The sequence below is a fragment of the Homalodisca vitripennis genome, unplaced genomic scaffold (genome assembly GCF_021130785.1).
Source record: "Homalodisca vitripennis isolate AUS2020 unplaced genomic scaffold, UT_GWSS_2.1 ScUCBcl_2084;HRSCAF=6481, whole genome shotgun sequence".
Classification (NCBI taxonomy): Eukaryota; Metazoa; Arthropoda; class Insecta; order Hemiptera; family Cicadellidae; genus Homalodisca; species Homalodisca vitripennis.
The window spans coordinates 33,269-49,280 of NW_025778198.1; the positions used below are offsets into that span (position 1 = coordinate 33,269).

The 16,012-nt window shown below is 36.3% G+C and overlaps 1 protein-coding gene across 1 annotated transcript; it reads left to right on the forward strand.

Moving 5' to 3' along the window:
• Positions 1-368: 368 nt before the first annotated feature.
• On the forward strand, positions 369-13,035 carry LOC124371829. The gene is made up of 4 exons (XM_046830183.1): positions 369-734; positions 10,538-10,801; positions 11,389-11,541; positions 12,415-13,035. The coding sequence occupies exons 1-4, from the start codon at positions 369-371 to the stop codon at positions 13,033-13,035; spliced, it is 1,404 nt and encodes a 467-aa protein (XP_046686139.1).
• The last annotated feature ends 2,977 nt before the right edge of the window (positions 13,036-16,012 follow it).

Sequence of the window (16,012 nt, forward strand, 5' to 3'; positions counted from 1 at the left end):
AATGGCAAGATTCGATGCCGCCTGGATCAGACGTAAGGATGTCACCTAAATCCTCTTAAATAACAAGTGAATTGTTCCTGACTTGGCTTGAGGAGCATTTCATACCTCGAAAAGTTCCAGGTAAAGATATCCTGTCGCTTGATAGACATACGTCTCATATGTCCATTCCAGCTCTGGAATTGGCTGCCGACAATGAAATAACTTTCAATTGCTTCCCTAGTCACACTACACATTTTTGCAGCCTCTTGATAGAATTTTCTTTAAAACCTCTTAAGCACTACTTCAAGGAGGCTTGTAATACGTGGATGTTAAACCATTTTAGAGGAACTGAAAATCAAACAAATGTGACAGCAAGAAAAATTGGAAGGATGCAGTTTGGTGAATTGCTGTCAAAAGCTTGGGGGCAAGCTGCGACAGCCCAAAATGCAATTTCAGGATTTAAGGCATCAGGCGTCGTGCTGTTGGATAATAAGGCTATCCCCGACTTTGCTTTCATGACTGAAGACAAAACTCAAGAAGTTGGAGCCGAAAATGTACCAACTCAATCTCAAAATGAAGAGGACCCATTGTTAGGAACTTCAACTCAGTACACCAATCTTCTTCAAAAAGACTTCATGCCTGCACCTACTCAACCTAAAGGTTGCACTGAAGCCACACAAAAAAGAGACCCTTACACACCAACCAAGATGATAAACAAGATATCACCAATATCACAAGTTAAGAGGCCTAAAAACGTAAATTCCAGGAAACAAAGAGCCTAAAATCTCACAAGCCCTGAATTCATCAAAAGGAAAAAAGAATCTCAAGAAAAAAACTGAAGAAGCAAGATAAAAAGAAAAGAATTTATAAGAAAGATCCTACTTTGAAAATGAAGAAGAGTCTCTTGAGAAAGATCCAGCCAAAAAAGAAACTCAAATACGATGATTCGTCGTCCGAAAGTGAGGGAAGTCTCGTACTGATGGAAGTCTCGTACTGATGGACTCTGATGACAGTATGACAATTGACGAATTTGTTGATGATTCCCATTGTGCGGAGTGCCTAGAAAAATATGAAGAAACCAAGTCTACAGCAGACTGGATCAAGTGCGTGAAATGCTGTCGTTGGCTGCATGAGACTTGTTCCATTTATTCATTCAACGGCAAGTGTGGCGATTGTGGAAGAAGAGAAATAAGACTGGAGAAGATTAAAAAAGATACATTTTAAACATAAAACATTGGGTGGAGTGAATAAAACCTAGAATCTACTGGTTAGCACCTAGCCCCTAGTCCTAGCTCTTCCTCAAATCGGAGTGAATAAACAAATGCTAGGTCTAGGTAGAAACATCTACCCTAGTTTAAGAAGTAACCGGAAAAACTTGAGCAACTGCTAGGCATAGCACTTGCTAAGCCTAGCAACAACTAGGTTTCATGTTGTGACTTGTTCCCCCCTCCTCTCTCCTCCGCCGCAGCGCCGCGCCGCGCCGCTCCGTTTTCGATGCAGTCTTGTCTCTTGTCACTACTCACTAGTCAGTTCGCTTGTAGTTCGCTTTGTGTTCAGGATAATTATTTCGACTGTTCGACTGTTTGATTGGAAATTAGTTACCATCACAGCAGTCATGTCATCCAGCGACGAAGATGTTGGTGACGATAAATATTTAGACAGGGCTTTGTTTGTCAAACTGGTGACTCAACACCCAGTAATAATTGAAAAATGCAAAACTCCATCTGCTGTTAAGGCCAAAAAAGATGCCTGGAAAATTGTCAGTGAGGATTACTCATCAGCTACAGGGAAAGTTGTAACAGTTGTTCAACTAAATAAGCTGTTGAGTAATATGAAGTCGAATATCAAAATAAAAACAGACAAAAAACAAACTGGGAACAAGCCAATAAAGATGAAATCATGGGAAACCGAATTTCATGATTTTTTAAGTCAAGGAAACAACCCTGTATTTTCTAAAGTACCAGGGAGTATTTCTATTGGAACATCAAGCAATCCTACAACATCAGCGACGAAAACCCTAGCTGAAGTTGAGCAGTCCGACGACGAGAACCTTAGCAATGAAGGAACTGTTTGTGGCGGAAAAAAAACTGTGACTAAAGTGAGAAAAAGTGCCAAAACCGTTATGGCCTATGAAAGTGATGAAACAAAGGACCTCTCTATACCTCAACTTCAACGGATTGTTTTGCTGCAGCAAATGCAGTTGAACAAATTGAAACTGAAAAGAGAAAAAAATAAACTTGAAAATGAGAAGAAAAGTTCTTCTCAAGATGTTGCTTCTCAAACTGATAATGAAGATTTTCATGTTTACCTAAACTTATAAATTAATATTTCCTAGCTAAGTAGTAAATTGTTATCGAAATAATAAATAAATATACCACTCAACCTTTATCCCTAATCCCTAAAAAAAAAACAAAAAAAAAAAAACCAAAAAAAAAAACCCAAAAAAATTAAACAGTACCAGCTAACTGGCCCAACTTTTTCCCATTTGTGTATTTTGTAAAACGGTCACAAGACATGGGTAATTCGAGTAAATACTCACTTTATTGATTTACAAACAACATCATTTCTCTTCGCTTGTCAGCACCTCGACCAGTAGTTCCTGGATTCTCATGTTGTACGTCTATTTCTTCAATTTCATCGTCACCATTGATCTCAAAATTGTCATCATAAACATCACCAAGATATTTGGCAATATTATGTAGGACTGCACAACAGACGACTACTTTAGGCACTTTTTCCGAAGCCACACGAACACAGTTACCCAGTATCGGAAATCTTCTTTTTATCTGTCCAAAACACCTTTCGATCACAACTCTTTCCCTAGAATGACACAAATTAAACCGCCTTTCTGCTTCATTTGTTGGTGGTTTGAAAGGGGTTATTAACCATGGTGATATTCCGTACCCGGAATCGCCAAGAAGACATACTCTACCATCAAAAACGTGACATGATCTCCCTAACTGGACTTCTGCGCCAAATTCGTGCGTCATGCACACTCCCTGGCCACTCTGCACTTATGCTAGTAAATCTTTCAAGAGCGTCACATGTACCCTGTACATTTATTGTAATACACCCTTTTCTATTTACATATTCGTCCCCATGCAGATTAGGCTTTTTAATTTGTACGTGAGTGCAATCTAGCGCCCCGATCACAGTTGGTAAACGGAAATTTCTCTGCCATTGAATTTTTGCTTCATTAATTTCTTCGACTGTTGCTGGAAAATGTATCCAAAAATTAGCTCTATCAATAATCTTATCCATAACATAGCTTACAGTTTTGCATGCTGTAGTTCTGTGAACGCCAACGTCCTCGGCTATGCCAGACTGAAAACCAGGATCGGCTACGAAACGTAAGAAAACCTCCATTTGTTTCCTTGGAGAAAGTCCACCGCCACGAGTGTCAGTTTCATTCAAAAACTCCGCGGCTAAAAAATCAATACTTTCGGACTCAAACCTTAACAGTTCCTTACACTTATTTATCTCTCGTCGAGCACCATAATGTTTATGCTGTCGAACTTGCATAAACTCCGCCATGGCTGATGTCCAACAAACAACTAAGTAAAAAGCTAGCATGCCTCGGTGCTGACTTAACAAAAGCCTAGCAGTTGCTAGCTTTTAAATTGAGAAGTTGTGTTTTATTCACTCGGTATTGTAAGCAAGTGCTAGGTTTCCGGAAAAATCCTAGCAACTCCTACCCCCTAGCAACTGCTAGCTTTTTATTCACACCAAACCAAGCAGTAGCTTAAAAATCTCTTAGACTTAGCAAATGCTAGGTTTTATTCACTTCACCCATTATGCTACTGTAATTGTTTTTGTTTTGAGATTTTATCTTAACAAAATATCTATTGCAGATTCATACAAAGTTTGATTTTTCATTTTTAATTCAAATTTATTTTTCTGTTTGGTTTTAAAAAAGTTGTAATAAATACGTTGTTTGTTTCACCAGTTTCTATATTATTTCCCCATAAAGGCGCGTTTTCCTAGCTGCGGGGTATACGCCGCAACGGGGTGCGGTGTTGAACCTGGGGGGTCCGCAGAGCACACAATATACAGTGTTACGTCAGTGTTTTCCTAGGAATCGTACGCCGCACCCCGCCAACGGGGTTTAGACTGCGGGCCGCGCCGACTCATTCCAGAGGAGTCTACGACGCAGTCCGCAACGTAATAGCGAGCAGTTCCTGTTGTTGTGCACGTAGTTCTTTTATTAGTTTTAAAATTTAATTAATTTAAAATGTCTACGATCAATGTCGCTGATGACGAACAGTTAGTGGAGTTAGTAGCGGGTCACCGGATACTGTGGGATTATTCAGAGAACGACTTCAAAAACACATTGAAAAAAGAACTGATTTGGAAGGAAATAGCAAGATTGTTGAATAAAACAGGTAAGTGCTTTAAATACAATCTTATCTTAGTGGTTTTAATTACAAAGCATAATATAACACAGTTATATAGGGCCACAAAATGTACTGTACCAATATAATATACACAATGTTAATGTGACACTATATTAGTCTACAATAAACAATTATATTATGACAACACATTACATTACATAATGTTCAGAATACTTGATCTTTTTTACATTGCTTTTGTTCGTGTTCACTAAACGTTTCCTTCTTTGGCTGATTTTCCTTCAAAGTATTCAAAGTTGAAAAAAAAAATTTTTACTATTTCTTTTTGCTAAACAGATTATATAAGGATCACATGGTATTTATTTTAGCAATTACATAAAACTCATGCAGTAAAGGGTTCAACAATAATATCTCCGTCAATTTTTGTCCGACAGAAAAAAAGAAGAAAAAATCCAAATTATTTGTCAGAAAAATACCTAAATTTTTCATCCTTACACTTTTATACGTATCTGTCGTCATTTTTAAGATATTAGGAAAAAAGCTGTTTTTTTATTTGATTTTTTTTTAGTCGTGAATTTTTTTGAAAAATATGTGTCCTGAAGCAGCCAAACTGATACAATTTATCAAACTCTTCATAATAAAGTTAATTCTAGGAGGAATACGATTCATTTTAATTTTGGTGGAAATGGCACTTATGAAACCCATTGATTTAAAAGAAAAAAACATTAGATGCTCCTATTATTTGCAATACAGCTCACTTATTTTACGTGCAAAAGACTTTTAATAGTGCTCATTTTAAAGCTTATTTCAAGCACTATAAAACCCTTTTTTATTAGAATGCCTAAAATGCATCTGCTCGCCGCTAGATGGCATTGACCACATCGATTAAATTTCAGACAAAATAAAAAACTGCTTTGATCTTTAATATCTAGCTTAATATTGCACTTTATAAAAAACCACATTGTTCATTTTTCACCTGCTACAATTTTGTTCTTTATCAAATTTTCGATAAAACGTATATTTTTGGGATTATTTACAAAAATCCGACGAAGAAAGTGAAAAAATTGCGAATTTTCAATTGCCAATAACTTGAAAAGTATTGGATTTTTCGAAAAACTGTATAGATAATTTTTTATCGATATCCGAGGTTATTATGAAAAACAAAAAATCGACCCCGAGAAGGGGTGGCAACCACCCCCAGGGTTTAATAGTTTAATAAGGCTAACGTTGAAGATTTTTTTGATTTGCTAGAATCAATGTTCGACAAATACAATTACCCAGCTGATAGTCTTTTTAACGTTGATGAGACTTGGTTGTCGGTGGTACAATCCAAAATCCCTTCAGTTGTAACCCTGAAAGGCCGTAAGCAAGTGGGAGCAATGACGTCAGCGAAAAGAGGCTCTTTATTTACTTTAGTCACCTGCATGAGTGCTAGAGGGACTTTTGTACCTCCTCTTTTCATATTTCCACGGAAAATATGAATGAGGTTCTAATGAAGGATCCATCACATATTGCCACCCTAATGGCTGGAACAAAACGTGCATGTTTTCTAAATGTTTTGAGCACTTCGTAACCAGGGTAAAGCCATCAGCTTCTGATCCGGTGTTGCTCGTTTTGGATGGCCATTCAATGCACACACGAAATATAGATTTGATTGATCAAGCCAGGAAACATCATGTGGAAATAATTTCCCTGCCATCGCACTAGACCCACAAAATGCAGCCCTGGACAAATCTTTCGTGGGGCCTCTAAAAGCCCACTACAACGAGGAGGTGCGAATGTTTGCAAGACATTATGGGAGGCCGGTGTCCTCTTTTGACAAGGCAGATTTGATTTGCAAACCATATATCTAAAAGTGCAATGTGGTTCAATTGCTATAAAGAGGTTTCTATGGAGTTTATCCAGTGAACGCGGAAATGTATTTCAACCTCATGATTGTATTGCTTCGGAGACAGTAGATGAATAATAATTTGATTGGTCGGGAACAAATTTCGCCAATTACCGCGATCACCATAAAGAAAGATGGTAAGAGAGGAAGACCTCCAGGTAAATCAGCGATTGTTACATCCTCTCCTTTTACAATCTTTGGCCACGAGAAAATCTCCAACAAAACGCAAGCTCTACAAAGATGCGCAAAGGAACACCAATCTCAACTTACTACAATAGCTCACGACAGCAAGGACCAACAACTGCAGGAAAACAAAAAGGGAGAACAGAAATAGTAAAAAACGAACAAGAGAACAAAGTGGACCGAATGAGTCATCCTGAAAAGTGGCATGTTGTCCATTAGAGAAAAATATAACTGCAGCTAATAGTATCTAATGTAGCAAAATTTATGAAAGCCGAAGCCGATGCTGACCGGTTTTTGATTAAAGTTAAAAGCCCCACACACTACCGGACCAGACCTTCAGACCAGACCGTCTGGTCTGGTGTCAGGCACTTGTCGTATCGTGTGTGGGGCTGTCTGCGGACCGATTTTCTCGGACCAGACTGTCTGCGTGTCTGATGGTTGAACCCTCCGACCACCGACGGTCTGAGGTTCCCCCACCACTATTTTTTGTCCGGTCTGTGAGTGTGTAGACGAGCTCCTCCCGTGTGTGTTCAATGGGGCGATCATGCCATGTGGTGAGAAAGAGTGGGGATGGAGGGGCCCCTTCTGCCAACTAGAGATAGCCCGCGTATTATATAATAGTGGAATGAGCAGTCCGCGCGTTCTCGCTCTGTACTCCTCTGAATTTAATTTAGTTCAGTACCTGGCAAACCTATTAAAATGTATCACTGTATTTTCAAACCTCTTTCCGTAGTTTAGTACAGCATACACATATATATATATATATATATATATATATATATATATATATATATATATATTACATTTTCAAAGCTGGATGCTGCAGGATGCAGCGCAATTAAATTTATTTCATTGGACCGTGATTTTACAACGTAATTAATGGCAGGCAATTACTCTTGTCTACATACAAATAAACCAATACAACGGAGTATCGAAATACCAAAAAAGACGTAAGGAAGTCTAATGTAACAAAGTAACTTCGTTACATTCAGTGGCGTAGCTATAAAACATTCGAGGGTGGATTAAACATCCATGAGGATTAAAAAGAGCCCTACTTAGCATACTAGTTAAAGAATTATCTTCAGGGTCTCCAAACACAAAATCAACAATTAAGTTGAGTTTTTTAATTGCATCTTTTGTATTAAAATGTAAACCAATAAAATTGTTTCGTAACATTATATTTGGTTCATTGCATTTTCCAACTGCCTTAATCAAATAAATATAATTTGTAGGTTACATTACTATTAGTTAGAAATTATTCAATAATTGCCATGTACTATAGATCAGATCAACATTATAATCGCGTACGCCAGACGACACATGACACTTATCAGGCTTGGTCGAAGTTGCATGCACAATTTCAAGTCTATAGCTTATTTCTCATTCTCGATATATCCAACAAACAGACAGAGAAATCTATTGCTATTGCTATAAGTTAAAACTTGATCGTAATAATTTGAGGTTATTAAAATATGAATACTTAACAAAGTGTTTCAAATACTAAAGTTCTCAAAAGAAAATACGATAAGATATCATAGGACATGCCACAGAAAGGAGATATGAGTCAACCAATACTGCAACCCTGCACCTGGCGTAGAAACGCTGGCTTGACTTATCACTAGTTTATCATATATATATATATATATATATATATATATATATATATATATATATATATATATATATATATATGTATGTATGTATATATATAAATAAATAAATATATATATATAAATATATATATATATTTAAACTAAATAATTTGAAGTGTTTCTCATTAAATGTAATGTTAATCTACGGCCAATAACTTCCAAAGGTGAGTTGGAGAAATTGATTTTGTAATGGGTACTGTAAAGATGAAATTGCTTTCAGATTGAAACGTATAAATACCAGAGTTTTAAATAACCACAGAGTAACCACTAGAGTTACAATAACAGGAACCACATTTTCATTTAGCTGGTTTATTTTGTAGTTTAGGCATATAGCTGGATGGACATATAGGCTTAAATGGCTATAGCAAATTTCAGGGAGCGAAAACATTTTACAGAGAAATGTATATCATGTTTGTGGAATAGTTGATTTTAGTAAATTATGGAATGATATTAATAATCTATAGACAAATTTTGAATCTACAAAAATTACTAACAAAATTATCTTAAATTTAGTCCAAATAGAGGGGTGTTGGGGCTTGTAACACCCACAGTGGTAAAAACATTCGGGGCAAATTTCAACTTGAATGTGTTAAGCTGAAATCATATTCGTTGTCGACGCAAGCTCTTAGTTCAATTTCGTGTTTATTTGTTTTTTATATTTTATCTACAGCAGCTGACAGACAGACAACACAAAGCTTGCGCCTGGTATGACGAGTCAATGCACAAACAAGTAAGGCTTGAGAAATACAATAAAAGCCCTTTCGCACACTCCCCTTGCTTCGAGCCTTGATTATAGATACTTCTTAATCAAGGCTTCGAGCGACAGAGACGGGCGAATAATGCCAATTTAGTTTGCCGATTATACTATTAAAAATATTTTGTTTCATTCGCTTTTATTGTTAAACTTTTCGATAAGTTTCTACAAAGATTGTCTAACTATGGTAGACAATTCTACCAAAAATCTAAGAGTGCATGGCATACAAAAAATTAAATGTTAATCAAAACGTGTTTTTATAGTTGACCACCTAAAGTGGTCTAGTAGTCATTAGTGACTACAATGTAGGTAAGCAAGTCCATCATTCGTTATTTAAGAGTAAATATATGAACTAAACTGGTCTGTTTTATCGTTATCTTAATAGACTGGTACAAAACTCTGCAGACTGGGTACCGCGCTAAAGGAGTGTTGTAAACATGTCTTCATATTCATCACAGGGTCGCCGGTATATAAATATGTGCCGTAGACGACCTATAATTAAACATGGCCATGACATTTTACGACTGTCTCTTTACCATCCAGAGCTTAGTGCTATTGAGCTAGTCTGGTTAGATGTCAAAAATTAGGTTGCTGCACATAATGTAATGTTTGAAATTACATATGTTGAAAATTTTGAAACGTGATCCCGCCGTAATTAGGACAATTTTGTATTTATTAATGATGTCACGTGCTATGTTAGGTATTTAAGTCAGGTAGTTGTCATTGATTTTGTCATATTTCTATAATTATGTTTTTGGTTAAGTAATTATTAATTTATTTACTACCAATTAAGGACTCCACATTATAATATGTTGCTTTTGTCCTATTAATTTGAATATATTCCAATATCACAAAAAGATAACTGGATATGGTTATAATTTATATTTATGGCATTTTATGTACTGAATTAGCTTTAGACTTTGAAAATTATATAATGTGTTTTTTATTCAAATTTGTTTTATTAAAGCTTAGTTTAAATGGGAAGATTTATCGTATTTGAATTTATTTGTTAATTTCATTTGCTTGAGTGTTGTTTTCTTTTGTTTTTCTAAGAAAGTTGGAGCCTCTACACAGGCAGTTCCTTGCCTTTTGAGGTCCTATTTTGTTTTCTTGAATTTTGTTTATTGATGTACCCTAGCTGTATTAAAATAAAAAAAGACATGTTCATATTTCTTTAACAAAAAGTAACATTGTTTTATTTTTATTCTCATGTCAATTGTATCTACAACTAAGGAGCAATGTTTATGTTTGTGCTTAAGGTATAAATGATGTTTATATAATTTTACTATTGTACATATTTTCAAGAAAATAAATAATTGTTCTATTCTATTCTAGATTATGACATTTTATTCGTTGTGCACCATCTCACATTTTGTAAAGTATCTTTGGAGTTATAAAGAAAGTTCAATATTAATATAATTAATTCGATATAATTTCTATGTTTTGCAGATATGTTCGGATATAAAACGACTCATTAATTCTTAAGATAATAGAAATCAGAAACCGTTCCGAACTGAGGTTGCTATCAGCCGCATGTACAGGGTTTGTCAGGAATGTTCGGGATTTATCGGTACTGCTCGGCTCTGCCCCCACTCTTTCTCACCACCTGGCATGATCGCCCCATTGAACACACACGGGAGGAGCTCGTGAGTGTGTAGCGCTGTCTGTCGGACGGCCGACCGTCACGACAGTCTTCATCCATCTGTTGCAGTGAGTGTTGCTGTTCTAGCGCAACATCGTGATGTCTTCACAGCAATCCCAACCGAACAATGAAGCTGAAAAAGAGGTTTTAGTGGAGCTTATTGAGTCACTAAAAGAGAACCGATGTTTGTGGAACACTAAGTGCGATGCCTATGCGAATAGGGATCTACGGAGGGCAGCACATGGTTCGCTGTTGGAGATATACAAAAAATTCCAACCGAATGCAACAATTGACCTGCTCAAGAAGAAGATAGAAAATCTCAAGTGCAGTTTCAGACGGGAATTGAGGAAGGTAAGCTTCACAACATTGATGTTTGTATAAATTATCCAATAATTTATTAACTTCTTGGTTTTATATAATTTTTATTTATTTATTTAATACTAGCTGAGTACCCGTCCTTCGTACGGGGATCTTATTGTTAGTATTGAGATGAGTACAGACATAATAGAAGCATGTTCTAAGTTACTATAATGTAGATAGTCAGTAAAAATATACTCGAAAACAGTCCTAACGGTATTTTATTCGAGTATTTCTCAGTATTTATAAACTTCTTTTCATTTCTGGAACTAAAACTAAGTCTAAAACTAACCTCGTGGCTGTTATCGTCTGGAAAAGAAAAATTAATTTTAAAATACCTGCCATTTTGAAACGGTTTGGCCGATCTTTCTCATATACGAAATTCGCCTCAGTTTTATTACTTCCAAGTAGTATTTTAAAATCAGTTTATTATGTACAATACCTGATGGGGATTGCAAATAAATTATTTTGCACACGATTAGTATTTTAATAAGGATATAATGATTACAAAGGGGAACGTACATTTCCCCTAATAGTAAGCTAATAATAACAAAATAATTGAAATTAAACATTCATTGCAGGTAAGAGACAGTGAAACAACTGGAGCTGGCAGCAGCCAGATATATACACCACGTCTCTGGTTCTATGAACTCATGTCATTCTTGGAAGAGAAGGAGATGATCAGAGAAGGATTGGATACTCTGGAAGAAGACGAGTCACAAATGGATGCTGTGGTAAGCAATTAGCAAAATCACGTTATTGCGCTCTTAACATATCCTCTTGAAACGTAAGGGCTCCTTTGTCGTTGTAGTAGTCAAGAAAACATCTTCGAATGTTCTTTCCTTGTTTAGAAACAGTTCTTACACTCGATTGCTGCATTGGTGCCAAGGACCGCACCTCACGCCAATCCCCAGGTCGTAACTGCATTGTATTAACATCTTCAGTGTCAACAGATGAAGGGGTTATGTACATTGCATTTCTCTGAGACAAGTAGTTGTGTAAGGCGCAACATGCAAGAACAACTACTTCTACATTTTCCACATTGATTGCAATGGCTTGTAGGAAAACGCGAAACCGTGATGCTAATATGCCAAACGCGTTTTCAACAACCCTTCTTGCTCGTGATAGTCTGTAGTTGAAAATTCTTTGCCCATGAGTAATATTTTTTAACGGGTAAGGCTTCATTATGTAAGGGCTAAGACTAAACCCAGAGTCTCCAAGGAAAACATATGGGACGCACTTATTCGTACCTGGTAAAGCTGTTGGCGCTGGTAATCTCAATTCATTTATAAGTCTCTGGTAAAAACTCGAGTTTTGGAGAACTGTAGAATCACACACACTCCCATTGGCCCCAACATTTACGTACATAAACTGATAGTTTGCATCAACGATAGCAAATAACACTATGCTAAAAAACTTTTTATAATTGTAGTACTGCGATCCGCTTCCTGTTGGTTTTTGTATAGCTATGTGTTTTCCGTCCATTGCTCCAACAGCGTTATTGAAGTTCCACTTGGTCTCAAATTGATGTGCAAACAGTTCTCCATTCATCCTCAGTTTTTGGAATCTGAAAATAAAGCATACTAAATTGGTATCGTTAATTTCAGGAAACAGTTGGTGACCCAGGAAGTGGTGCAGCAGTGGTGCAAGAACAGAGCAACCAACGGCAGAACGCAGGTCCTTCTACTATTGTAAATCCGGCTGGGACTAGGGCTCCGATTCCACGAAAAAGGAAAATGAGTGCATTGGACAAAAAAAAGGAAGCCATGTTTGACTCTGTGCAAAATTTACTGTCTGCAACCGAGGCCGAGTGGGAGGTGATAGGTAAATCGCTTGGCTTACAACTCAGCCAACTCAATAACGATCAGCAAACCATTGCCCAAAAATTGATTTCAGATATAATTTTTTATGGAAAGCGTGAGAAGCTGACTGACATGTCATGTATTAATCTAGCCCCAAATTCTTCGCCTCATTTCTTTCAAACACCACACCCATCTTTTCAAAGCATGCACGATAATCACAGATTCAAACGTTCAACACCTCCTTTCCCTTCTCAAAAATCGCATACCCTTGTTGCAAGCCCATCTCCACCCTTCATTCCACCCTCACCATCTTCAATAACTACAAATGAGTCCAATAGTAGTGCACAAGATGACTACAACATAACAGAGTTAAATTCAATCCAAAATCCTCGTGGTTACTACAATCCCGATCACGAATATTATTAATATTCTTGTAAAAGTTAATTTTTCTGTTAATTTCCCCACTATAGTCGTACATTTGGGTTCCATTCAACTAATAAGTATGATTTTTTGTAATTTTTTTAATGTCCTGTTTGGACTTTTTAAAATGACTTAAACGACTGTTTCAATGTGTATGGACAGTATATGAGATTCATATGAGTTGTTTAAAACTACCAATAAACTAATTGTTATTGAATATTGTGTGGTTTATTTACCTTTATGTACTTCTTCAGACAGTGGTAAATTGCAGCACAGGTTTCAGGTATGATTAATGACAGGAGCTGAGGCGAAATAGCAGCACTGAATTTTAAGTCTTCGTAACTCCTCCCAGTTGCCAGATATCGGAGAGTTACAATCAGCCTCTCCTCAGCACTCACAGAACTTCTAAATAAAGTGTTCTTTTTCTCAATGAAAGGCTTAACCATATAGAGTAAATCGGTAAAACAAAAAATTTCTAAAATCACTCTCGTCCAGTTCTTTTAACAGATTTAAGTGTGTAAACCTTTTTCGATCATGAAGCCACTGCTTAGCCCATATTTTCCGTTTCTTCCGGCGTTTTTCCTCAGTTATCAACATACAACTAAGAGCTAAACCTATTTTCTGGTTCCTAGACAACACTGGTGCCATGACGTACAGGTGTTCTCATCACGGTGTCTCAACTACGAATGTTTGGTCTGGGAGTGTGTAGAGCCGTCCAAGACGGCATGCTTGCAGCCAGACGGTCTGGTCTGACGGTCTGGTCTGAAGGTCTGGTCCGGTAGTGTGTGGGGCTTTTTAAGAAAGTTAATGCGAGAGTAAGTGCTGCCACTGGAGTTTCAGAAAGGACAGTGGCAAGGACTAAAAGCGAAAGGAAAAAGTAGAAGAATCTGGCACATCTTTCGAAACGCTAAATAAAAATAGAATCTTACCTAAAAGAGTGACGGGGTTAGACGACTTTAATTTGGGTGTTGTCAGGCGTATTGTGGATAATGTTTACCTCATTGAAAAACAACTTCCTACTCTAAAAGGTATACAAGAAAAAATGCGATCAGACATTAATTTTACAGGATTTTAAAGCAGTGTAAGCCGCATCTTGCGACGAATGGGCTACAAGTGGAGGAAAACCAAAACAAACAAAAAGATATTAATGGAGACTCAAGATATTTCCTACAAAAGATTTGTGTTTTTGAAAAAGATTTGTCAATTCAGAGCTGAGGAACGTGCAATTATTTATATAGATGAATCATATATTGATTCAACACACGTCTTCAAAAAAGGCTGGTCGGATGATTCCACAGCGGGTTTAGCTGTCCCGTTAAGTAAAGGAAACCACCTGATATTTTTACATGCCGGCGGTGAGATGGGTTTTATAAAAGACACACAAATCACAAAAAAGTAGACTACCACGATAATATGAATCATGAAAATTATAAAAAATAACTGGCAGAAAAATTAATTCCAAACTTACCGCCTAGGAGCGTTCTAATAATTGACAACGCTTCCTATCACAACGTGGAAATTGATAAAAGTCCTACTTCAAATTCAAGGAAATGTTATATGCAAGCATGGTTACTTGAAAAAAATATTTCATATTCACACACTATTTAATGGTAGATCTTTATGAGATTATAAAAGCTAACAAACCAGCCTACAAAAGATATGTTATTGATGAGCTTTTAGGTGAAAAAGGACATGTAGTTCTTAGACTACCTCCTTATCATCCAGAACTAAATGCTATCGATCTTATCTGGGGTGAAGTAAAAAATTGGGTTGGTGCTCACAATGAACGTTTTAAAATGGATGAAGTCATAAAATTGGTAAATGATAAGTTTGAGTCTATAACGGTTGATACATGGAAAATATATGTGAACAAGTAAAGCAAAAGGAATTAGAATTTATAGGGAATAAAGGACCAATTTAAAATGTTATTGAATCTTTCGTTATCAATCTTGGTGAGGATTCAAGTGAAGACGACTTCATAGAATCTGAGGACAGCAATGCCGCAGACAGATCTGTCCGGATACCTAATGTACAGGACAATCTGTCCGGAATCGAAGAGCTGGGCGATTAAATTACATTGTATGATTTTATTATTGTATCACATAAATAACTGTAAATGTAAGCGATTAAGTAAAACGCTTAATTTACAGTTTTATAAGTTTTTGTTTGATGTTTTATTGTTTTTAAATATCGCCTTTAATTAGTAAGAATGTGCTGTAAAATACATGGTTCAAACTTTAAATCATTACAAGCGTTTGCTAATGAAAACCGGTGGGCTAAAAAAACCCTTTTATGTAATTGAAACTATTTTTAGAATTATGGCTGTAAAAACCCGTATCTAATAGTATGTGGAATAAACAACAGTATACGTCAAATTATATTAAATTTTCGCGGTTGTCAGAATTCATGCGTAAGCTTGACTATAAAGTTTGTAACCAGAGTATAATGACACACATTGCTGTTCTTACAGTCCTCTTAATGTTGGTGCTAATTGAAGTATAAATAATAGTTTTCTATGAAACTTTGTGAAGTGGTTGAGTTTTAAAGAGTGAATGTTTTAAACCATCAGGTATCAATTTTTGTTCCGTTTAATTGTTTTATAACTGTAAATATTGAACACTCCTTGACTAACCTGAAAATTGAAGAAGATTTTAAGAACTATCACAGAATAATTTTATTTATAGACAAATCAACATTAATATTTCAAATACTACTAAATTATTTAGACACCTAGATCATAAACAAGTATTAATATAGACTTTCACCTGAATGGAATAAGGTTGTTATTATAACATGTGTTTTGTCCTATCTTGATTGTGGACAAGTACTAGTTTGAAAGAACCTGAGTGACTCTTGTCTGCAAGTCTTGATAGCTCAGTTGGCTGGATCAGAGTACTGTCAAACTTCACTATCAGGATCAGTGGTTCAAATCCCACCAACGGCCCAAACTTTTGCTTAGTGATTTTAGTTGTAGTTAATGAAA